The sequence below is a fragment of the Dipodomys merriami genome, unplaced genomic scaffold (assembly GCF_024711535.1).
Source record: "Dipodomys merriami isolate MVZ:Mamm:240054 unplaced genomic scaffold, mDipMer1.0.p SCAF_177, whole genome shotgun sequence".
In the NCBI taxonomy this organism is placed as follows: domain Eukaryota; kingdom Metazoa; phylum Chordata; class Mammalia; order Rodentia; family Heteromyidae; genus Dipodomys; species Dipodomys merriami.
This window is the reverse complement of record NW_027203126.1, coordinates 1,503,187-1,527,878: the sequence shown is the minus strand read 5'-3', so window position 1 is coordinate 1,527,878 and position 24,692 is coordinate 1,503,187. Positions and strand designations below refer to the sequence as shown.

Below are 24,692 nucleotides of genomic sequence, written 5' to 3'. Positions count from 1 at the left end.
CCCGGCCGCCCGACGCCGAGGGCTGCTCGGTGTAGCGCCCCCCCCCCCCGCCCCCGGGCGCCCGGTGCGGCCCCGCCGTCCGCCCCGCGGAGCTGCGGGGTTGTCCCCTTCCCCTTTCAGCCGCCTCGTCCTTTCCAGGCCCACACACCCGTGGGTCGATGCTGCGTGGGTTTCGTGTCAGACCTTCTTTGGCCTTGGTAAAAAAAAACTAGTGCCGGCTGCCAGTGTGGCCCACGCCTGTAATCCCGGCTCTTCAGGAGACTGAGAGATGAAGTGTAGCGGTTCGAACCCAGCCTGCGCAGGAAAATCTGTAAGGCTCTTATTTCCAGTTAACCATCAAAAAGGCGGAGGTGGAGCTGCGGCTCAGACGGCGGAGCACCAGCGCCAGCCTTGAGCAAAAAGGCTCAGGGACAGCGCCCAGGCCCTAAAAACAAAACCCAAAAACTTCTACAGACGCTTACTGGAAAACTTACCCGTTTTTCCTTCTAAACTACTTAGTGTTTCTTGGATAGGTAACGATTAAATGTATTCCATGAATGTCCCAGGCCTATACACACACGCATAAGTATGTATCATGCTTTCTTTCATTACCAACGTATTTCTGTCCCTTAAATACCGAGTAACACAGTGCTCCATCTGATGGCTGTACTGCATTTAGCCACAGTTCTTAACAGGTAATTTTTTTGCAGTTATAAACAATGTTGCCGGCAAGATCCTTGAACAGCACATTGAGTGTCTGACTCAAATCTTGACTGGTTTTTCTTCAGGAGCAGAGAATGTGCGGCAGTGCCAGAGAGCATGGAACCTGGAGGTGGTGGCTGGGGGAGAGATGCTGCTCATGTACCCTTCATTGAAAAGTCCTCCTGGGCCTGCCTCATCCCCTTTGACCCAACAGTTTTAAGAAACAGGATGGGGAGGCCTCAGGTAGCGCAGCAGCCCTGACCAGACTCTGTACATCATCTTCACCACAGACTCTGGAGTCAGAATCTTTCTCAGTAGCAGCTTTGAAATGACCTAAGTCCTGTCACCCGGTCTCAGAGCCCCAGTTTCTTCACCGAATACTGCAGGTGTGAGGATACATTTGTAAGTGGCCTGGAACATACATACCTGTATGTAATCAAGGTCATCTTCTCTGACCCATTCATACTTTGAGCCATTTCCTATTGTGAGATAAATTTCCTTTTGGGGGGAGGGGAAACGGCACTGGGGCTTGAACTTGGGGCCTCAAGCTCCTGCTTGGCTTTTTCGATCTAACTGGTGTTCTACCACTTGAGCCATTCTTCCATTTCTGGCTTTTTGATGGTTAACTGAAGGTAAGTCTCACGGACTTTTCTACCTGGGCTGGCTTCAAACAGCAATCCTCAGATCTTAGCCTCCTAAGTAGTTGGGATTATTAACTACTCAGGTGAAAGCCACCAGTGCCCAATGAAACATTTCCCAAGGCAGCCTCCTGATGTAAGGGCTCCAGGAGACTTTGGGGGGGCAGGGCGGGGAGCAGAACTGGCAATTAGGAAAATGAGATCCTGATTGGATGTGTTTAATGTGGAACACAAGTCATTGCTTCATGTCAGTAACAATGGATGCTTACTATTTATTATGTGCTATGGGTTGTATAGGATATAAAAGTAGAACCATTTTCCTCCCAAGAGTTTACAGTCTCGTCAGAGTTAAGACATACTCACAAGGAATTAAAAATACATGAAAATACAGTAGATAGAGTAGCTGTCAAACAAGCTGTCTAGACATCAGGGTAAAGCTATCACTGTTAGCTAGAATGATGGGGGAAAGATTTCAGTGTAGATTTCATGATGACACTGGAATCTAAGAGGGCTTTACATGTCAGGTATATTAGACAGCTGATGTCATAGCCTGTGAGAATTACCAATTTTGGCATGGAGGGGAATTCCCTAAGGCCAGGATATGTGCCAGCCATGCCCAAATGAATCTGAGCACATTTTCCTCTAGAAACATTTTACATTTGCTTATACTGCAATTAATGAATTTTGTTAGTCTCTCTCCCTCCCTTTCATAAGTGTATGCACTGTATATTATATGTAAACTTGTCTCCCTGATCAGTATGTTGTGGGGATAGGAAAATTTGTTCCACTGTTCTGAACAATCCACTTGGAGAGGAGCTTTTGCAGCATTGCCTCTGCACACTAGACACTACACTGAGAAGCACTGGAAGCTTCTGAGCAGAGGAGCGGTAAACTAAGGTAGCACAAGCATGTAGGGTGGACTTCAACTATAGAGCTTCATAGGTTATTGCTAGCCAGATGCCAGTGGCTTACAACTAATTGTACCTGCTGGGGAGGCTGAGATCTGAGGCTTGAAGTTCAAAGCTAGCCCAGGCAAATTCCTGTCTCCAATTAATTACAAAAGGCTAGAACTAGCCAAATTAAAGCAGGAAGCTCTCAAGCCCCAGTACTAACGTGTACATGAGCACGCACTCACACGCACACGTTATTGTTGCCTAGCCCTGGTGGCTCACACCTATAATCCTAGTATCTCAGGATTGCAGTTCAAAGCCAGCCAAGGCAGGGAAGTGTGAGACTCATCTCCTATTAACCACTGAAAAAGCTGGGAGTGGCACTGTGTCTCAAGTGATAGAACACTAGCCTTCAGCAAAAGGAATTCGGGGGACAGCACCCAAGTCCAGAGTTCACGTCCCAGCACTGAGGGTGATAGTGGTAGATTTATTGTTGATGCCCAGGTGTGAGGTAACAAGGACAAATGGAAAACAAAAGCAAAACAAAAACCACCAGTGAACGCAAAGATGAGCAGGTCACAGCTTTTTTTTTGCCAGTCATGGGGCCTGAACTCTGGGCCTGGGCGCTGTCCCTCAGCTCTTCAGCTCAAGGCGAGCTCTCTAGCTAGTGCTCTACCACTTGAGCCACAGCGCCACTTCCGGCTTTTTCTGCTTATGTGGTGCAGAGGAATGGAACCCAGGGCCTCATGCATGTAAGGCAAGCGCTCTACCACTGAGCCACCTTCCCAGCCTCCAGCTTTTTTTTTTTAAATCACATCATTTAGCTGGATTCCTTCACTAGTGCAGTAAATACGTGTGTGCATGTCTCAGGACTAGGCACCATGCTGTGCACCGACTGATGTTCTATGAGCAAAATGACATCCCTATCACAGAACTTTCAGTGTATTTCAGGGGCCTGTTTTAGGCCTGGTCTAGTAACTTATGATTTGGGAGAGTCCCCTGCTTTCAGGAAGCGTCCATTCTGCTGGAGAATACAGACAACAGTTATGTCAAAATGGAAAAGTAGAGTAAGGGGCAGGGAGCATGCAGCAGTTGATAGGAACAGAGGCTAGAGCTAGGAAGGTGGCATGAGGGCAAAGAAAATTAAGTTTGTGAGCAGTGGAACAGAAAGTATTCTCCAGGACTGAGGATGAGGAGCCAGTGAATGGTAGGGATTGAATATCTGTGGAGAAAATAGACTTGACACTTCAACAAGATTAGCTTTGGTAAGGAAGAGAGCAGAGACAGACAGTGGTGGTCAGCAGGGAGGTGAGAGTGTGGAGGGCTCCAGATGTCCAGATTTTAGATAGCAACATCAACATGGATTCCTAAAGTTGCTAAGTGCTGGGTTGGGGGCTGCAAGCATCCAAGAAGGTAGAAGTGGAACTGAATCAGTTCAGAAAAGGCAAGTAGGCAGGATGACAGGGACCTTAAGTGCCAGATGGGGCACGATACTAATCCAAGAGAAAGAATGAAGGGAATTGCCTCTGGTCTCTCTGAGCAGAAATTGGCCTTTCTTCCTTTACCTGCAAACCTATACCTGATGGCATTTCCAGAGATTGGGCATGGCCTTGCCAACATGACTCCCAGAAACCAAGTGAACATAAATTCTGTGACTGCAAGCAACAAGTCTTTATATTTTTTATCGCCTGTCGAATCAAAGCCAGAGTGTGGTGGCAGGTGCATAGAATCCCAGCACTCAGAAGACTAAAGCAGGAAGACCATGAGTTAGAGGCCAGCTTGTCTTTAAAAAAAAAAAAAAAAGTCTTCCTCCCCAGTGCTGCAAAAATAAAGTGAGGCTACATGTAGAATTGTGGGAGAAGGAATGTCAGAAATAACTGAATTGCCCTCTTGAATTTCTTTGGGGTATGGGCCTAATTCAGGGGTTCTTTGTCAAGGTCAACATCCCCCTACCCTGACCTCCAAACCACTCAGGGATTGTTTTTTCCTTCATCTTTTGGATTAAGTCAGTGGTTTTCCAGATGTGGAAAGATCTCAGGGCTCCTTAAGACCTTTTCAAGTGATCTGGGAATAAAAATACTTTAATAACACAAACTTTAACAAAAACTTTAATAACAAAAACTTAAATAACATAAGATGTTATTAGCCTGCACATTTATGGGCAACATGATATAGTAACTTGAAAAGTGGTATGTGAAAATATAGAAATTAGAGACTCAAAGAAATCCAAACAAGGTCTTTCTTCACTAACATTTATCAGTTATATGCCAGTATGTAATGAGGGTTTGAGATACATAGCATGGGATGACCTCAAAAGTCCCAAGCCTCCTGCCTCAACCTCCTGAGTGCCAGGGTTCAGGAGTGCACTACCACATTGTTTTTCTTTTATGCAGGTCCTGGGACTTGGACTCAGGGCCTGGGCATTGTCCTTGAGCTTTGACCTCCCTCAAGGCTAGTGCTCTGCCAGCTGAGCCACAGCTCCACCTCCAGCTGGTTTGCTGCTTCCCTGCTCAGGCTGGCTTCAAACCACGATCCTCAGATCTCAACCTCCTGAGTAGGATTACAGGTGTGAGCCAGTGGCACCTGGCCTACCATATTATTTTTAAATTAATACCTGTGACTGCTCAGATGGCAAATGTCAATAGGTATCACCCCACAAGTTAAGAGCTCTTTGTGATCTCCAGTTGTTTCTTGAGGATCTTTGAGGGAAAAAAGCTTTAGAAGGGCACCCCCACCTTCCCACTTTTGTACAGAAATCTAAGTGGTCAGGATTTTTTTGTATACAACTTTTTCCCATGAAAGACACAATTCTGAAGGACTTGCATGACCAGGCTGCCATCTCATGAGAAGAAGAACTTTCAAAGTGGCAGAGAGGACTGGGGTATTCCATCTAGATCCAATCATCAGTCTCGCCTAGAAATTCTGCTACAGCAACGCTCCATAGGCCAGTTTTTCCAGTCTCTTCTTAGACAATGTCATACCCCCTTCCATGGTGCTGGGGTGGGGGGAAGGGTGTGGAGGAACCCAATCTAGAGCAGCCAGTGAAGTAATCGGACTCCACCTCAGAAAAGTGAAATCCAGTCATTCAGTAGAGCCACCTGCCAAAGGCCTGTCTAGCTGCTTTTTGTTAATCTTGCCTTCCAAATTATTTTTTTTTGGGGGGGGGGGTCTAGTCGTGGGGCCTGAACTCTGGGCCTGGGCACTGTCCCTCAGCTCTTCAGCTCAAGGTGAGTGCTCTACCACTTGAGTCACAGCGCCACTCCCGCCCTTTTTTTCTGCTTATGTGGTGCTGAGAAATCGACCCAGGGCCTCATGTATGCAAGGCAAGCACTCTACCACTGAGCCACCTTCCCAGCCCCCAAATTACTTTTATAGAATGGCCCTGAGGCTTGGTGACCAGAGACTTTATTTTTTTTCTAGTCCTACTGCCAACTGTTATATGACTTTAGAAATAGTCCTTTCCACCTGTGCCTCAGCTCTATTCAAATAAGGAGCAAAACTATGTAGGAAGCGTTGCCAAGTGCCTTCTGCCCATTTAGAGGAGACCCTTCCATAGCTGACAGTGCTCATGCGCTGTTCCAGATCATCATACACAAGTCATCATAACTCTTCCAGAAATCTGATTTGAAGTGAGTAGCAGTGAACTCCATGTGTAACAGTACTGTGTTGTGACACACCTTTTGTGGCAACAGGCACCTGTTCTGGCACCCCTTATTTAACACAATCCACGTACTGAGAGCTTCCTGTGTGCCTAGCATTGTAGAGTATACCGTATCATTTGATTCAGACAATTCTGTGAGAACACTCACCAGATGGAAGAAATCTGCTGAGGACAAGGAACGCCCCTCCCCCCCAGAAACAGAGGTTAATATCAAAGAGTACTTAGGACTCCTAACTTAGTTGAAAGACCCTCGTTTCCAACCCCATCACAAGTGAATGAAAAAAGACTTAAGACTGGCTTATTGTTCTAATTTAGAAAGGCTTGAAGCAACTGAAAAATACATCCACAAACAGAAGAAAACATACCTAAATGTCAGTTGTTTCAAAATCAGTAAAATAACATCTACAAATCCCTGCACTTCTGCCTCTGTGAGAACTTACCTGTGTCCAAGCCATGCCGCCACCAGACACTAGAATCATTTGATGACCACGATTCCAGGAGCTCTGATTAGCTGAAAGGTTGGAAAGGCTGCTTGCTGGCTAGAGGACTGGCCACATTTTGTTACTGACTTTCTGACACATAGAAGAGAAAGATGGGACATTATTCCTTTAGGCTACTGAAAGCAATTGAGAAACAACCTGTCTTCTCTAAAGGCATTCCCAGCAGTGTCTTCAAATGAGGCTCACCGTGTAGCCCACAATGCCCCACGGCAGGGCCTGGGGTGGGTAGAACCCCAACGTCAATCAACTGGAGCTGGCCCATCTCTACCCTGAGTGTGAGGACAGGAAAGGTCAGTCTGTGGGCATTGCTCTAAATGAGAAATGTACTGGGCAGTGGTGGCTTACACCTGTAATCCTAGCTACATGGAAGGCTGAGAACCAAGAGGATCATGGCTCCAGGCCAGCATCAGGCAGACAAATCTGCAAGACTTATCTCAGCAGAAGCTGGGTGCAGTGGTGTGTGTCTGTCATCTGAGCTATGACAGGAAGCCTAAAATAGGAGGATCATGGTACTGACAGATACACACCTTGGCAGGAAGTGAGACCCTATCTAAAAAAATAACCAGCACATCTTGTATATACACTTTTCTAATTTGGGGAGGGGAAGGGAAAAAACAAAATGCTTCAACAGGGATATAGGTTGACCCATTATAACAATGAGATGCAGAAGACACTATGTTGAAAAATGAACTTTACAATTTGGGGAGGGGAGGAAATGCAGTTGAGGTGGGAGGGAAGGGATGGTAGGGGGAAAATGGAGGAGGTAACAATGCTTGATAGGAAATGTGCTCATTACCTTGCTCATGTAACTGTAACCCCTCTGTATTTTACAATAAAAAAAAAAAACATAAAAAAATAACCAGCACAAGCCAGACACTAGTGGCTCACACCTGTAATCCTAGCTATTCAATAGGCTGAGATCTGAGGATCATGGTTCAAAGCCAGACCTGGCAGGAAAGTCCGTGAGATTCTTATCTCCAAGTTAACCACCAGAAAACCAGAAGTGGCGCTGTGGCTCAAGTGGTAAGAGGGGGGAAAAAACAAAACAAAAAACAGCACAAAAGGTCTAGAGAACTGACTCAGCAGTGTCCTTCAGAGTATCTGCTTAGCAAGCCCATGTCTCTGAATTCCAACCCCAGTACTGCTTCCCTTCCTCCTCCCTATCCCCCGAAAAAAGAAAAACATGGAAGCCTAAACTTACCAGGAGAGGAAAGGTTAAAAGTAACCTGGGGACAGGCTACTATGTCTTAGGCCATATGACCCCAGGCCAAGTAGCCTCTGCCTCAATTTCCTCCTCTGGAAAATAATACCTCTTTAGGTGTAAATGAAATTATGTCAGACATATGTAACAATATCACTAACACCTAAGAGCGTACTGAGACCAAATTTCTGATTTTACAGATGAAGAAACAAGGCCGGAGAGGCTAGGTGACTTGCTCCAACTAAACAGCTTGACCAGCCACTAGGACCAACTTTTTGCTGCCAAGCCCTACTTCCTCCAGGGTTAGCCTGGGCTGTTTCCATGATTGCCATGACTTTAGGCTGCTGCAATCTTTCTGCCAGCTCCACTCAGTGATAGCTCTTTGCCACTCGCTTCCTGGGAGCTCACACTACCCTCCTTGCAGCCTCAAGAGTGCAATTCAAGCATGCTCCTGGAGCCTTTGAGTCATCTGTTTGTGAATCAACCTCCATCCAATCTATTCTGAACACGGAGATCTCATCCTCCTCCAGTTTCTGGAACTGGGAGCTGGTGTTTTTCCCTTGTATTTTCATTACTGTTTTCCACCTGTAAGTACCGCAGGCTGCCCTCCCAGTTGTAGACTGGGGACTCAGTCAGAAGTGGATGTTAAAGAGTATAACCCTAAGATCCTGGAGGAAACCATGATGACCTGGGGGGCCCATTTTGGTAGAAACCCCTCACTGCCTGTAAGACTCAAAAGTGAACACAGGCAGACAGCTTGCTGGACAGATGCCCTAGGCAGCTGGGAGAACACTGGTGGCCATCTGAATCCCAGAAGCAGTTACCATGGCTACCAAAAGCTGACACCATTGGTTACATGGCTATGGGGACTGACTCAGCTGACCTCTCAAGGTCCCTTCCAATCCTGGCAGTCTGCTGCAAGACAATAGGAAGTCTTGTGACATACAAGGCTTAGGCATGGAAAGCCAGGGTGGCCTCAGAAGCACCTCAGAGGTCACCTTGTCTTATTCATCACAAGAGTTGAGTCACACGTCTGGTGCGTTATGAATATGCAAAGCTTGCTTTCCCTTTGGTGAAGCATCATACCTTTCACAAAGTGAGTTCACTACCACCACTTTTTATTTCTCTTCCTTTTACAGCTCTGGCCCGTAACTTTGATAAAAGGTTTGTTCCACATTGTGACCAGGAAAACAGCTCAGAAAAACTTGCGTCACTAGGGCCCAGTGGGGTGTGCTCCATCAAACAGGACATGTGTCACGAGCCTTCTAAGAACCAGGAGGAAGGAAGTCATTCATAAAGGAGGCAGATGCTGAACTGCAACTCTGGTTTCCTCTTCCAAGTCCTGTAGAAACATTGCTCCAGAGGCCGAATTTCTCTAAATGCACCTCCAGAAGCTCTGTCCTTATCCACATCAAGACATATCCCAAAAGTGGCTGATTCAGCCCATCTTCCCCACAATGGGGGAGGGGACTCCCGAGCCTGGTTTATATACCGACCTCGGGACACAGAAGTTTGTAGGGATGGACATGACTTCTGAAAGCATGGTAAGGAGACATCCAGAAACCTGAGTGCTGCCCATACTTACAAAAAGTTGCAAACCGTTTCTTACTCCTAATGTAGGAAGCTTCATGTTTAATGGATGTTTGAAGGTGATTAAAAACAAAACAAAAAAACCTGCTTCTATCAAGAGCAAATCAAAGCCTTTATTAAACCTTCCTCCTTCAAATGGCCTGCATGTCAATCTATACCCTCCCCCAGACTTGGAACTGCTAGAGCTGGTTGAGTACCCCTTTCCCTTAACAGGTCAGATCCAATCAGGCCCCACAAAACTGAAAAGCCAAGCCAAGACACACTAGAACTCTGCAGTTCTGTGCCCCTACTCAGAATCTAGGCAAAGGTTGGTAGTGCCAGCTCTTGACCCAGAGCTCAAGCATAGGAGAAGAGGAACCTGAATTCTGGCCCTCCTTGTCCTACACCCAGCTGTGCTGAGCTGGCCAAATGGCCCTAGGCCGCCACTTGATGAGGCTTACACATGTGCTTTTCCTTCTTTTCTCCAAAGAAAAGGGTGGAAGATGGAAGAGGCAATTTTCAGTTGTGTGTGATTGATTTTAAGGCTTTGGCTGTGTGGTCAGTTGCTGTATTAAAATACTTTCTGGGAAAACCATCTTCTAAGCTCCCCATCCGAAAAAACGTATTTTCAAAAATGAAAACAGTGAACAAAGGTGTGGAGCTGAGTGGCTGCAGCAGGCCAGGTCTGTCTATCACGTCACGTCAGAATGGTGTCATCCACCTGCTCTGTGGAGTCCACCTGACCAGCCAGCTTCTTCAGGGACCTTCGGTTGCATTCATTCAGTGCCTCCAAGCTGGCCACATCCAGGATCTTGGAGAGGGACTGTGAGGAAGGATGAGCAGAAGATAGTCAGAAAACACACCTCAGACTCCTCAGTCAAACCAAGACAAAGATGGATGCTAACCTGAGCATCAGAGCCACTGAGATGGAAACTGGCAAAATAAGGGAAGCAGATAGAGCCAGGGATAACTCAGGAAAATGCTCATCCTGCCTGTCCTAAACTGAGGGAGCACAGGTTGCAGTTTTTACTGCATTAAAAGGCTGTTGGGGCAAGGGCTCAGAGAGAGGGCGGCTCTACTGGAATTTGTGGTATGTGCCTGCATGTCATGGGAGACTTCTTTGGAGAATCACCATCACTGTATTTTCAGGTGGTAGGCCAGTCACTTGAGGGTCCATCTGCTCCTGACAGTGAGTACATATGTGGTGGCAGAGGCAATAGGCCTTAAGTACTACCGTGCAAAAGAGACTTAAGAAAAATACCCACGGTATGCCCTGCAAAGCATTTCAAGTCCAGGCTCCCACCTGAAACAGCTCCTCTCCCTGCCTCATCTTGAGCAGGTTCACAATGGCCTGGTCGCTGTAGGCCCTCACAACAGTGTTCTTATCCTTGGTATTGTCCAGAAGAGCCTTCAAGAGGGGCTTGATAGTCTGGGGCTCCAAGGGAGGCAATGGGTCCTTGTTTGCCCACCAGATCATCTTCTCAGCTACCAGCCTGATGTCACTGGATGGGTTCTGAAGACACTGTAAGAGGAGCAAAGACGTGTAATGATCTGCCTCTCAGAGCAGCTCAGATTCCTACCCCAACACTCTCTTCACCACAGACATTGACCCCACTGCTCCCTGCTTAGGTTGTCGCTCTCTGGTGAGGGTGGTATGGTTCAGCCTGTTTACCTTCTCTACCTCATCTGGTGCCATTCTCTCTTGGGCTTACCATTCCTAGCCCACTTACAGTTCTTACTTCCGCAAACAAGCCACACCCCTTCCCGCCTAGGCCTCTGCTCCAGCTTACCCCACTGCTGGCCCTGAGATCTTAACCTCATTGGTTCCTTCTCATCTTTCAAATGTCTCTCTTGACAACCCTATCTGAATTAGGACCCCCCTCCTCTGTGCTCCAGGGAGCTTGTCTGCCTCATTCATCTTCACCTCCTCAGGGTCTCACCCAGTACAGTATACAGTGGTACTTAGTAAATAAACACAAGAGCAAATGAGTAAATGCAGGCTAATGCCAGGACACACAGACCCTGTCTTTGTTTTTGTTTTTTGCTGGTCTAGGAGGTTGAACTCAGGGCTTGGGCACTGTCTCTGAGCCTCTCTGTGCTCAAGGCTAGCACTCTACCACTTGAGCCACAGTGCCATTTCTGGCTTTTTTCTGAGTCGTTTATTAAAGATAAGATACCCATGGACTTTTCTGACCAGGCTGGCTTCGAACCACAATCCTCAGATCACTTCCTAAGTAGCTAGGATTATAGCTGTGACCTACCAGCCCAGCTCAAACAGCCCATCTTATTGGAGCCCTAGAAACTCTTAGTCAGAAACTGGATGTCTGCAAAGGGAGTTGGAGCTTCATTATCCAGAGCCAGGCCCAAGCATGGCAGCAATGAAATTGCCTAGGAACTGGTCACAGAGGCAGAATTTAAATCATGGCTCTACCCCATTAAAATTGTTTGAAGCCATCCTGGGCAGTAAAGTCTGTGAGATTCTTATCTCCAATAAAATACTCAGAAAAGCCAGAGGTAGTACTATGGCCCAAGTAGCAGAGCACTAGTTTTGAGCAAAAGAAGCTCATGGACAGAGTTCAAGCCCAGAGTTCAAGCCCCAGGACTGGCAAAAAATAAACTAGAACAGTAGTTTTAACTTGATTCTGGGTAGAACTGAGAATCTGACCAAAAGTTGGAGACTTATAGCCTAAGAATAACAGACACAAATACTTTGCCTCCATTCTCAAGGAGCTAGAGACTTCCTGGAGGTCTATGAAAAACTAGACGCCAACTAGTAGAGTATGATTCTCTCCTGAGGCTTTCTCCAAGCCAAGTTTGTGGATCACACTCACCTTAATGAACAGGCTGGAGAGTCTGGGTGGCAACTGACCACCTCCTGTCTCAATGTGGTACTTCATCAGGAAGCCCATGCCCCGGATTCCACTCACTGCAATGGGGATCTACAGAGCAGAGAAAATGCTAGAGAGACACCAGCAACCCTCCTCCTTGGAGACACAGAGTTGACTAAGACCCATTCCCCAGGGACTTCCAGGGCCCTTCACCAGCTATCTCATCCCACACCACTTCACACCGATGCTTCACAACAGCACTTCACATTCAGATGGCTGCTCTAATAGTTAGGCACAGGAATAAAGTCACTAGTTGACAGGAACAAGAATCAGAGATCTTCTGATGGAACTGTTTGGATGACAAAAGTAAATCTAAGAGGGATCAAGCACTATCCTAGGGCCCAGCAAGTTACCAAGCAAAGCAATACTAGCACCATGATCTGAACATCCAACTGGGAAGTCCCCCCATACAGGATCAGCAAGTCAACTGCCGTGGAGGTCTGGCTAGGGGAAGGGAGGACCGTGCCCGGCTGCCTAAAAGGCCTTACCCTGTCTGCCACAGCATTGCTGAGGATCATGTCCTGAACTTCACTGCTGTATCTGCCTGCACAGAGTCTGCTGGAAGCCACATTAACAGCCACGGACAGTGCCAGGCTCCGCCCATGCCGAACCATCCAGTCAACTCCAGATACGTCAGCTGGGTGGAAGAACACAATCCATGAAATCTACCACTAAAACTAGGGTGCATATTTGGGGCATGGTGGAAATGCCAGGCCACACTATGTACCTTCCTGCTTCCATGACAGAAGCGTCTGCCCCAAAGTGACAGGGCGGTCTTTCACTAGCCATGTCCAGATTGCAGCTATTCTTAGAGCAGTAACACTTGGAGCTGTGGGGCACTGGACATTTGAATTGTTTCAGCAGCTGGACTCGCATGGAAAGAGTAGTCTAGGGGCTACAAGATTCTTTAAGGTAGAAGGCAACAATAGCAGGGCATCTCCCCTGGGGCAAAGGGCCCAAGACCCTGAAGGGAGACCTACCTAGCAAGCACTGCTGAAGGACAGTGCTGAGCTCCTCTTCTGTCAAAAAGGCACACAACTCCCCCAGGCATCCAGCTGAGGAGATCCGCGTGTTATCCTGTGAACAGAATAGACAGGGGAGTAATTAAGAGAGTGGAAAACCCCATAAGCACCCCCCACCCCACCCTACCCTGACAACAAGGGCCAAGAGCAATATGGAGCTGGGAAGGAGGTGGGCCAGCTCAGGAACTCTAAAGTCCCTCTTACTGGAGGCACTTGTATTCCCAGCACCAGATTGGGACTGCCATTCACCACAACTGCCACTTGGTGGAGAGTTAAAAATTACACACCCAGCACTTTTCTTAATTATAGAAACTCCAGCGTGTGTGCATATGGTAATCATCACCACAATAGCAATAATAACAGTATTTACATAGCACCTTTCTTCACAGGAAGTCTGAATGTTTTTCATTTAGTAACTCAAGTTACTATCCTAAGAGACAGAAGCAGCACAGCTGGGAAAGACCCCACCACAGAAAGGGGAACCACCTGCCCATAGCCACCTGGGAAGCCAGCTAGAAGCACCCACTCTCAGCAGCAGTGTGTCATCTTATGCGCAGATCCCTGCTGGGTGACCCACTGCCACCTAAATGATTTGGGGTGGTCCTAGTCACAATGAAAGCACTATTCACCTAAGGAAGCTAGGGAAAGGAGTGTTTTTTTTTTTCAAAATCAAGGTCAGATATAGAAAGGGCTTCTTGCTATTTCCCTGCCAGCTAACTCTGGAAAATATTTTATATGTTATACTATTAGTAAGTGCAACTTAACTGTGTCCCAACCCATCAAAAATCTCTGGGAAAATTAATGTTTCCTGCAATGCCATCTTCAAACCAAGCAGAAGTCCTAAGGAGAAGAGGATGGATTGCCAGCAGTTTGGGCCTGAGCTCCAAGAAGAAAGGCAGGTACCATGCATGATTAAAACCTGTTTGGACACCCACTCTCTCCAATGTAAACCATTTTAAGTTCTACTGTGGTAAAATTCAAATTCCTTTAAATTTGCTTGCACCATGCATGGCCCTATAAAAAGCCCTGGTAGACTGTGAGCCAAAGAGGACAGATACTCCCACCTGTACCCACAGAGCAGTTGGGACAATAGTCAGAGAGCAGCCAACTGAGGATCAAAATTAGAACTATGGTAAATACAGCAGCAACAATGCTGAATGGCACTAGGTGTGTACAGGGAAGTATAAAACCATACAAGCTGCATATGGTGGCACACATCTATAATCTCAGCACTAGGTAGGCTAAGGCTGGATGACGCCAAGTTTGAAGCCAACAGAGGTTACACAGCAAGACCTTATCTCAAAAACACAAGGACTAAGCTTGATGCTGGTGGCTCACTCCTGTAATCCTAGCTACTGAGGAGGCTGAGATCTGAGGATCATGGTTCAAAGCCAGCTGGGCAGGAAACTCCGTGAGACTCTTATCTCCAATTAACCACCAGAAAACTAGAAGTGGCGCTGTGGTTCAAGTGGTAGAGCACTCGCCTTGAGCTGAAGAGCTGAGAGACAGTGCCCAGGCCCAGAGTTCAAGCTCCATGATCCACAACAACAACAACAAAAAAAAAACAAAACAAAGACTAAACCAGGCACCAATGGCTTATGCCTACAATCTTAGCTACTCTGATGGCTGAGATCTGAGGATGAGGGTTCAAAGCCACTGGACAGACTCCAGATGTGGAGCTGTGACTCAACTGGTAGAATGCCAGTTTTGAGTAAAAACACTAGGGGACAGCCCCCAGACCCTGAGTTCAAGCCCTAATACCAGCAAACACACACACACACACACACACACACACACACACGAAGTGGAGATGTGGCTCAAGTGGTAGAGCGCTCGCCTTAAGCTGAAGAGTGCAGGGACACACACACACACACACACACACACACACACACACACACACACACACACACACACACACACACACACACACACACACACACACACACACACACACACACACACACACACACACGAAGTGGAGATGTGGCTCAAGTGGTAGAGCGCTCGCCTTGAGCTGAAGAGTGCAGGGACAGTGTCCAGTCCCAGAGTTCAAGACACACACACACACACACACACACACACACACACACACACACACACACACACACACACACACACACACACACACACACACACACACACACACACACACACACACACACACACACACACACACACACGAAGTGGAGATGTGGCTCAAGTGGTAGAGCGCTCGCCTTGAGCTGAAGAGTGCAGGGACAGTGTCCAGTCCCAGAGTTCAAGCCCCACGACTGACCAAAAAAAAAAAAAAACAAAAAATCAAACCGGGGGCTTAGCAGTAGTGTATCTTTTAGCATGCACAAGGCCCTGGCCCAAACCTCAGAACTCTTTTTTTTTTCTTTTTTTTTTTTTTTTGGGGGGGGGTGGGGGGAATCCAGTTGTGGGGCCTGAACTCTGGGCCTGGGCGCTGTCCCTCAGCTCTTCAGCTCAAAGCTAGCGCTCTACCACTTGAGCCACACCACCACTTCCGGATTTTTTTTCTTTTTGCTTATGTGGTGCTGGGAAATCGAACCCAGGGCCTCATGCATGCAAGGCAAGTGCTCTACCACTGAGCCACCTTCCCAGCCCCTCAACACTCTCTTTAAAAACAAAAACTAAGTTAATAAAAGACAAAAAACAAAAACAAAAAACCACCCCAAAACATTAGTGAAAGTAATACTGCCTGACTCCTCACAGCCCGAGCAACTCCTGGCAAAACCACAGAGTGACGTAAATGCAGAAATGATTACTCCTCACCAGTTGGCAGCTGAATCAAATTTACCCACCGCAACTCAAAGAAGCCAACCAAAAGAAAGGAGACAGGGAAGCAGTGGAGCCCCCAGCCCAGCCATCCACCCGCTGCCATACCTCATCATGTCCCAGCATGCTCAGCAGAAGTGAGACAATGTTTTTCCTTATGACAGCATCCACTTTTGCACCCGCTCCCTGAATCACAAACCTCAGGGCCTGCAGCATGGTGTCCCTATGGAACCAACAGACCAACTTAACCTCTGGTTCTCTGTGTATGCCTTCTGCATACAGAAGTGCAGCCTACAGCAGCTGCCTGGCCTCCTGGAAGCCATGTCACTCCCACAGTAGCCCCTTACCTGACACCTGGGTCTTCCATGACACGAATTCCATTGAGCAGCTCTGTAAAGAGGGGGTCTACCTTGATGTGGATGGAAATAAGCTTCCCCAGGGCATCAGCAGCCTTTAGGCGCACGCCCCGGTTGGAGTCCTGCAGGGCTTTGGTGAAAGTAGTCTGCAGCTGGGGCAGAAAGGGCTTCAGGGCAATCCCAACCTATAGGAGAAACCCATACCCAAAAGTCTGTTGAGATGGATCCCAAGGCATGAAAAAAATCAACACAAACCACCATGATCTAAGCCAACTCTTTCACATAGGCTTGAAACAGCCTATATATAAGAAAGAACCAAGCATGCACATGTTTTCTAAGCCTCCTTCATCACACTGGAAGGAGGAAGAGGTAGACAAGGTGATGGAAGTGGCAGCCATTGTCAGAGGGAGTTGTCTTGCAACCTTGGCTATATGAGGCGTAGCTTATTCAAGCACTGTCCACAAGGATAGCAATTCAAGATTTCCTTCTCTAAATCCATTAAGTAGCAGAAAAAGCAGCTGGTGATCAGCAGTGGACTAGCTGTATAACAAAGCATCATCTACAGAACAAATGCACACAGTGCATTATTCTCAGGAGAATAAGCCTACAAAATCAATGACCTTCAAGAGTCCTTTCTGTGCATGCCTGAACAAATCCAGTTCAATCCTTGGACATGTATTAAAAAAATGATCAGGGGAAGTGGCGCTGTAGCTCAAGTGGTAGAGTGCTCGCCTTGAGCTGAAGAGCTGAGGGACAGCGCTCAGGCCCAGAGTTCAAGCCCCACGACCGACAAAAATAATTAAAAAAAAAAAAAAAAAAAAAAGATCAGGCACACTTTTTATAATATACAGATGAGCTCAGGAATAAAAGTTTAATTCTTACTAAACAGGAGGTTCAATGCCAATGCAAGTCTGGGAATATTGGACTCAGGTGGGTTTTGAGGTTGTCTAGAGGCATGCTCAGGCAAAACCTCCTGTTACAGGTGACCATCTCAACAATAGGTTAGAGTCAAGCTGCCTAAGTATCCAGAAAAAATAAAAACAACACAGAAAAGAGCAATATAGGATGGAAGGTGACAGCAAGACGTATTTTGTTTTAAAAGGACTCAATTTGCTGGGTGCCCATGGCTCTTGCCTATAATCCTAGCTACTCAGGAGGCGGAGGATCACAGTTCAAAGCCAGGCAAGGCAGGAAAGTCCCATGACACTCTTCTCTCCAATTAACAACCAGAAATCTGGAAGTGACACTGTGGCTCAAATGGTAGAGTGCTTGCCTTGAGCTGAGGAGCTCAGGGACAGCGCCCAGGCCCAGAGTTCAAGACCCTTAACTACCACCACCACCAACAACAACAACAAAAAGAAGACTCAATCTTCTACAAAATGAGATTGATAATCTCATTTGGTGGGTGAGAAGTTGTTCCCTACACTCACTTTCAGAAGGAAAAAGCTACAAATCTTTTTTTTTTTTGGGGGGGTCCAGTGGTGGGGCCTGAACTCTGGGCCTGGGTACTATCCCTCGGCTCTTCAGCTCAAGGCTAGTGCTCTACCACTTGAGCCACAGTGCCACTTCCGGCTTTTTTCCTTTTGCTTATGTGGTGCTGAGGAATCGAACCCAGGGCCTCAGGCATGCAAGGCAAGCACTCTTCCCAGCTCAAAAGCAAGGCTTCTTTGAAGTGAATATTCGCATGCCACAGTATGCCTTGTTGTTGGGTCTCCTGCAGACAGACCATTCTCTAGGATTGGAACACACCAATAAAATAAGCTCATCAGTTGCTCACCTTAGCCAGCAAGAGGCTGAGTGTCTCGAGCAGAGCTGCCTTCACGTTCCAGCTGAACCGGTCCCCCAGGATGCGAATCAGAGGGCCAGTGATGCTGACCACAGAAGGCCTCAGGGCATCAGCCGAGGTCAGGCGGATCACCAAGCCTAAAGCTTTGGCTGCTTCTTCTTTTTGCTCAGGACTGCCAGTAAGGACTCCTTCCCGCAATACTGGAAGGATGGAGGTTACCCCCTGACAAAAGAAACACAGCTGAGTCCAGTCACAAAGGCTCTGGGCCCATTGTCTCCCATCCAAAACAAAGCACTCTGAACAGCTATCCTTTTGCCAGCTCCAGATGATGAAGTAGGCTGAATCTTAGGAGCTGTTTGGAGGTGCCAAGAGGATAAAGGCACCACCAGGCCTATCATCACGCACAGGTAACATACCCTGCTGCTACCACTCATGACCCACCTGCTGTGGGTAGAGGTTGCCTCCACAGCCTAAACCAAAGGTGGTCTCCATCCTGGCATCAATTGCCACCATGGAAGATGCACACTGTCTGTGAAGGTGCTCAGGAGCACCTAGAATGCATACTAGACTGCTGCTCCTGGCTTACCTTCTTTGGGAGGCAGAAGCCAGGCACATGCTCGCCTTTGCTTTCGTTGCCTATGAGCCGGATTTCCTTATGCAGCTCTTCAATCAGCGCCAGCTGGTTGCCAGCATCCAGCTTCTGTGGGAATCCAGGGAAAAGCAGCAATGAGGTACAACCCTCCTTCTCAACAGCAGGGGGAGGGTGTGGGCAGGAGATAAGATTGGCCACAAGCAGATCCTTGTTGAAGCTGAGTGACAGGAACATGGAGGATTCCTGTCAGAATCTACTCATACAAATGTCTGGCATTTTGAGTATGTCATGGTGGCACATGCCTGCAGTCCCAAAACTTGGGAGGCTTAGGTGAGAAGATAGTTTGAACCCATCAGACTGAACAAATACGCAAATAAACCCTAAAATTATCAAACAAGCTCAAAATATCTGGCATCTTCTCCAATTAAGAACTGTTTCTGGAGTCTGCAGTCTCCTCACCTTGGTGATGGCATTTAGTGCATCCCAGCTCTCCTCCAGAACCACGGGACTGGAGTCATTAAAGAGGCGGATCAGGCCTGAGACCAGGCTCCGCAGGTGGCTGGTGTAGTCAGCTTTGGAGCGAGAACAGTAGATGTTGAGGATGATGGCAGCTGCCTGCCTCATGCCCACCTCAGGGCTGCGTGTGGCTTCTAACAGATCCTCTATGATTATCCGGTGCCCAGTGTCATCCTCCACTGAAAGGATCACAGCCTGACAATTGGCCATCTCCTAAAAACCATAGGGAACATGTGAGCTAAATATGGACAAAGCAGGACAAGATGGCTATTAGAAAGCAATGGGAAGCCGGGCGCTGGTGGCTCACGCCTGTAATCCTAGCTACTCAGGAGGCTGAGATCTGAGGATCGCAGTTCAAAGCCAGCCAGGGCAGGAGAGACCGTGAGACTCCTATCTCCAATAAACCACCAGGAAACCGGAAGTGGCGCTGTAGCTCAAGTGGTAGAGCGCTCACCTTGAGCTGAAGAGCTGAGGGACAGCGCCTAGGCCCAGAGTTCAAGCCCCACGGCGGACCAAAAAAAAAAAAAAAAAAAGAAAGCAATAGGAGTGACCAGACCTTCCTTACCAGCTGCTCATCTGGAGTCCCCAGCTTTTCCTTCAGGGCCAACATGACTGCAGGGAGGATCACACCAAGATGACGAGTAAGAGCATCACCAGCCACAGACGAAAGGAAAGCCAGCACCCGGGTATTGACAGGTGGCGTTGTCAGCTGATGGGATGATGAACAACATCACCTTGATGAAGACTGCACCTGCTCAGTGCCAGGCCTAGCACTAGGAAGAGAAGGGTGGGCAGGAGAGCCTCTGCCCCCTGCTCAGAGCCAAGGGCCTGCACCAGTGCATCTAAGAGAACAAGGGGTACTTCCTAGCTGCACTATACCCACTGACAGTCTTACCCCAAACCTATGTTTAGCACCACTCTTTTTTTTTTTTTTTTTTTGGGTCCGGTCGTGGGGCCTGAACTCTGGGCCTGGGCACTGTCCCTCAGCTCTTCAGCTCAAGGCTAGTGCTCTACCACTTGAGCCACAGTGCCACTTCCGGCTTTTTTCTTTTTGCTTATGTGGTGCTGAGGAATTGAACCCAGGGCCTCGAGCATGCAAGGCAAGCGCTCTACCACTGAGCCACCTTCCCAGCCCCTAGCACCACTCTTTACTGCAGGCCCAAGAAGGATCTGGACTTCAGGGCCTGTGAGGGTTTGCCATGTATTGGGATTTACCTTGGGGACGAGGTAGGGCAGCACTACGCGACTCTTAATGGCCATAACTTGCTTTAGACCGTCCAGGGCAAATTCTGACACATCATCATCATCCTGCAGAGGGATATTGCAGACAACACTGAGGAGCTGGCTCCTACACCTCTGCTGCTGAACCAACCACTGCCAATTTTCTCCTCCACTCCCAATGCTCACATACTTAACTGCAGTCCAAGGAGAAGCAAAAAGCCAAGTCCAATCTTGATGCACATCCCCACTCCTCACCTCCCCCTAAAAGGCCCACATTCCAACTGCAGTGGCAGTTATCACTCTATATTTTGCTGCTACAAAGATAGGAAAAGACACACTGTGTGGCAGATCCACTTACCAGCTGCTTCAATAAAAATGGGAGAATGTCCTCCAGAGCCTGGTGGCCAATGGTGGAGTGTAGCTGCTCAAAGGTCTTGGCTGCCGCCTCTCGGACCTCCTCCAATGGGTCACACAAAGCCTTCCTCGCTGTGGGCACGAGGGACTCAGAGAAATACAACACCTACAACAGTACAAGTGCAGCTATACAAATGCAGAAAATACCTAGAGCAAACAGAAGCAACTGAGGGGACACAGGCCAAGGGTTCTAACCCAGCCAAGTCACTAACCCCTTGGCTGGACTTTTCGGTTAACTCTATAACATAAAAATACAAAAATGCAGAGAGGAAGAGAGGATACATGAGGTACCTCCATGAATCCCTCACCCAGACTTAACAATTGAGAGTTCCAACTATCCAAATGAATTTTCAGGTACTTCCTATCTTTATGGAAACTCCTAAACTCCTCCTACAGCGAGGCCTGTAGGATCCGCGTCTCTCTCTCTCCCTGGACTTTTTGTTCATTCTCTTGGGAAATTCCAAATAATTCAAGCCTCAAAACCCAAATACAGCCGGGTACCAGTGGTTCACGCCTGTAATGCTAGCTACTCAGGAGGCTGAGATCTGAGGATCATGGTTCAAAGCCAGCCCGAGCAGCAAAGTCTGTGAGACTCTTATCTCCAAAAAACCCACCAGAAAACCAGAAGTAGTGCTGTGGCTCAAGTAGTAGAGTGTTAGCCTTTAGCTGAAGAGCTGAGGGACAACACCCAGGCCCAGAGTTCAAGTCCCATGACTAACCAAAAAATAAAAAATCCAAGTATGTCTTCTTGTATGAAATCTTTACATCTCTAACCAGCCTAGTGATGGCTCTGTTTCTTTTCTTTTTTTTTTTTGGTGTTTTTTCAATTATTATTTTTTTTTATGGTCAGTTGTGGGGCCTGAACTCTGGGCCTAGGCACTGTCCCTCAGCTCTTCAGCTCGAGGCTAGCCCTCTACCACTTGAGCCACAGCACCACTTCTGGCTGTTTCTGCTTATGTGGTACTGAGGAATCGAACCCAGGGCCTCAGGCATGCAAGGCAAGCACTCTACCACTGAGCCACCTTCCCAGCCCCAATGGCTCTATTTCTTGAGTAACCAAGTCTACCACAGCAAAACTCACTCTGAATTTTACGAACTGGCTGATGTGCTAGCCACATCATTGGGCCATGGACACAGATATGAAGACCCAGAAACTACTCAATTATTTACAACTTTTGGGTGACAGAATCTTTGGATTCTTTGCCAACTGTACATGTGAAAGACCAAATATAAGATGTACAGACACAGAGGAGGGGATCTAGTAACCCAATTAGGATGCTCAGGCAAAGCAACTGACTGTTGCTTTTATCCTTAACTGATATCCACTTAACTCCCATCTACATTGTCATACAACTCAAGAGCCCACATTCATTGTCACCTACACCCTAGCTGTGTTTTGAGTATCAGTGACCTTAGAAAGTAAAGTCAAACCTTAACAATCAAGTACTCCAAACCTCTTGAATGCTGCTACTAGGGAAACAGTATTGCCAGACAATACATTTCCACCCACTAGTACTTAATCTCTTTTTCTAAGAATGAGTGTACATTCCCCCTGCTCCCAGATGCTCTCTGCCACACTCAAGTGCACGCCTCCTTTCCCATTACGGAGGCACCACAATTTTTGGCCTATTTTATAGATGACATGAGACAGCAAAAACTCAAGAGTAGTTATCTTAGTTTCCAAAGACTACTTAAGAAAGCCTCTTAGTTGCAATACCTATAGCAAAGCTTAAGAAGGAAGCAATTTAAGCTAGGCCAATCAGCATCCTGCTGCCAGCAGCTCCCCTCCAGTGAGGCTGTTGTCTCTGGTGACCTCTCCCAGCTCTGTGACCAGGCACCTGCAGGTACATGACCTGGGACTGGGGAACGGGAGGGGGGGAGGAGGGGAGTGAAGAATACTCACAGCGTCTCGGCTGGTGGATTTCATGATCTCACTCAGCCCGATGCACACTCCCTGCCTTTCATCACTCTTCTGAGATCTCAGGCCTTCCTCAAGGATGGGGATGATCTCAGGAAGGATTTTCTCCCCAAGCTTCCGGACAAGATCACCCAGTGTTCTAGCTGCAATCTGTCAGCAGAGATTAAGTCAGGATATCAACTTCCTGCAAACCTAAGGTCACCCAGAGGACAATGCACAGGCTTTTATCTAAGTCATTAATGTAGCTTCCCAACTCACCTCTACAGAGCCCTTGAGAACCTGAAAACATACTACAAAAGAAAACTATTTTTAGGCCAGGTATGATGACACGTGACTATGATCCCAGTACTAGGGAGGCTGAGGCAGAAGGATCATGAGCTGTACAGGGAGACCCTGCCTAGAAAAGAAAACCAAACTATCTCTGAGGTTGACGGGACACGTTGTATACGTATATGGAAATGTCCAAATGAAACCACTCTTCTACAACTAACTAATGTATGCTGAAAGAAAAGGAAAGGAAGAAGAGGAAGGGAGGAAGGGAAAGGAAAGGGAGAGGAAGAAGGAGGAAGGGAGAAAGGAAGGAAGGGAGGGGGAGAAGGGGAGGGAGGGAGAGAAGGAGGAAGGGAGAGACAGGAGAGAGAAGGGGGGATGGGGGAGGAGAGAAAAAGCCCCTATCTGTTTCACACACATCTACAGCCAAAAGCAGAAGCTGGTATAATATACAAGGAATATGAAATTCATTATAGGCTGCATGACCAAAGCATTCAATTTCCTTGTAAACTTAGCCTCTTACTTTTGCTCAAAGGGAACTGAATTTGAAACACTGTTTTTTGTTATTTTTTTTTGTCAGTTATGGGCCTGGGTGCTGTAGTGCTCTACCACTTGAGCCACAGCACCACTTTGGGTTTTCTGGTGGTTAATTGGAGATGAGAGTCTCACGGACTTTTCCTGCCCAGGCTTGCTTTGAGCCATGATCCTCAGATCTGCATCCTCAGTAGCCAGGATTACAAGTGTGAGCCACTAGCGCCAGGCTTTGAAACACTCTTTAAGGGAAAAAACCTACATCCTCCCTAGGTCTCATACAAACTTTTCTTTAAAAATAAATACAGCTGGGTACTGGTGGCTCATGCCTGTAATCCTTGGTAGAGGAGGCTGAGATCTGAGAATCGCAGTCCGAAATCAGCTTGGGCAGGAAAGTCCATGAAGACACTTATCTCCAATTAACAACCAGAAACAACTGAAAGTGAAGCTGTGGTTCAAAGTGGTAGAGCGTTAGCCTCGAGTGAAAAGAGCTCAGACAGCGCCCACGCCCTGAGTTCAAATCCCACAACCTTCCCAACAACAACAACAACACCTAAAACTAAATATATAATTTGCTTACCAGATGGGGGCTGGAAGCTGTCCAAAAGAGACTAAATGATAGCCAGGTGCCAGTGGCTCATGCCTATAATCCTAGCTACTCAGGAAGCTGAGATCTGAGGATCAAGGTTTGAAGCCAGCCTGGGCAGAAAAGACTCTTATAACCAATTAACAACTCAAAAAGCAGAACTAGAGGGGCTGGGAAGGTGGCTCAGTGGTAGAGCACTTGCCTTGCATGCATGAGGCCCTGGGTTCGATTTCTCAGCACCACATAAGCAAAAAGAAAAAAGCCAGAAGTAGAGCTGTGGCTCAAGTGGTAGAGTGCTAGCCTTGAGCCGAAGAGCTGAGGGACAGCGCCCAGGCCAGAGTTCAGGCCCCACGAACGGACCCAAAAAAAAAAAAAAAAAAAAACAGAAGTAGAGCTGTGGCTCAAAGTGGCAGAGCACTAGCCTTGAGCAAAAGAGCTCAAGGACAGCCCCCAGGCCCTGAGAGTTCCGGACCTACAACTGACCTCTCCTACCCGCCCCCCAAAAAAGACTACACAGCAGACGATCATTAGCCCAGACTCAGCACCTACTCCCAACCACTGAACCTCACCCATCTCCACCTAAGCATCAACCTTATATATCTAAAACCATGCTTTCTCCTCCCTATTTCTCCATCTTCAACGGCCTCTGCTCAACCTCTAGTGTGTATCATGGC

At 47.5% G+C, this 24,692-nt stretch overlaps 1 protein-coding gene across 2 annotated transcripts in view; it reads right to left on the bottom strand.

Moving 5' to 3' along the window:
- Positions 1-9,837: 9,837 nt before the first annotated feature.
- The window catches only part of LOC138829858 (stalled ribosome sensor GCN1), a 65,508-nt gene continuing 50,653 nt past the window's right edge, over positions 9,838-24,692 (bottom strand). The window contains exons 45-58 of one of the 2 annotated variants that reach the window (XM_070026417.1): positions 22,617-22,781; positions 20,658-20,819; positions 20,294-20,386; positions 19,635-19,787; positions 19,022-19,291; positions 18,557-18,670; positions 17,962-18,192; positions 16,176-16,369; positions 15,937-16,051; positions 13,009-13,105; positions 12,517-12,665; positions 11,972-12,079; positions 10,444-10,662; positions 9,838-9,963 (exon numbers count right to left, since the gene is read on the bottom strand). In XM_070026417.1, coding sequence (XP_069882518.1) covers positions 9,838-9,963; positions 10,444-10,662; positions 11,972-12,079; positions 12,517-12,665; positions 13,009-13,105; positions 15,937-16,051; positions 16,176-16,369; positions 17,962-18,192; positions 18,557-18,670; positions 19,022-19,291; positions 19,635-19,787; positions 20,294-20,386; positions 20,658-20,819; positions 22,617-22,781 — 2,196 coding nt within the window. The remainder of the gene's footprint in view (positions 9,964-10,443; positions 10,663-11,971; positions 12,080-12,516; positions 12,666-13,008; positions 13,106-15,936; positions 16,052-16,175; positions 16,370-17,961; positions 18,193-18,556; positions 18,671-19,021; positions 19,292-19,634; positions 19,788-20,293; positions 20,387-20,657; positions 20,820-22,616; positions 22,782-24,692) is intronic. The other variant, XM_070026418.1, reaches the window with a different exon arrangement.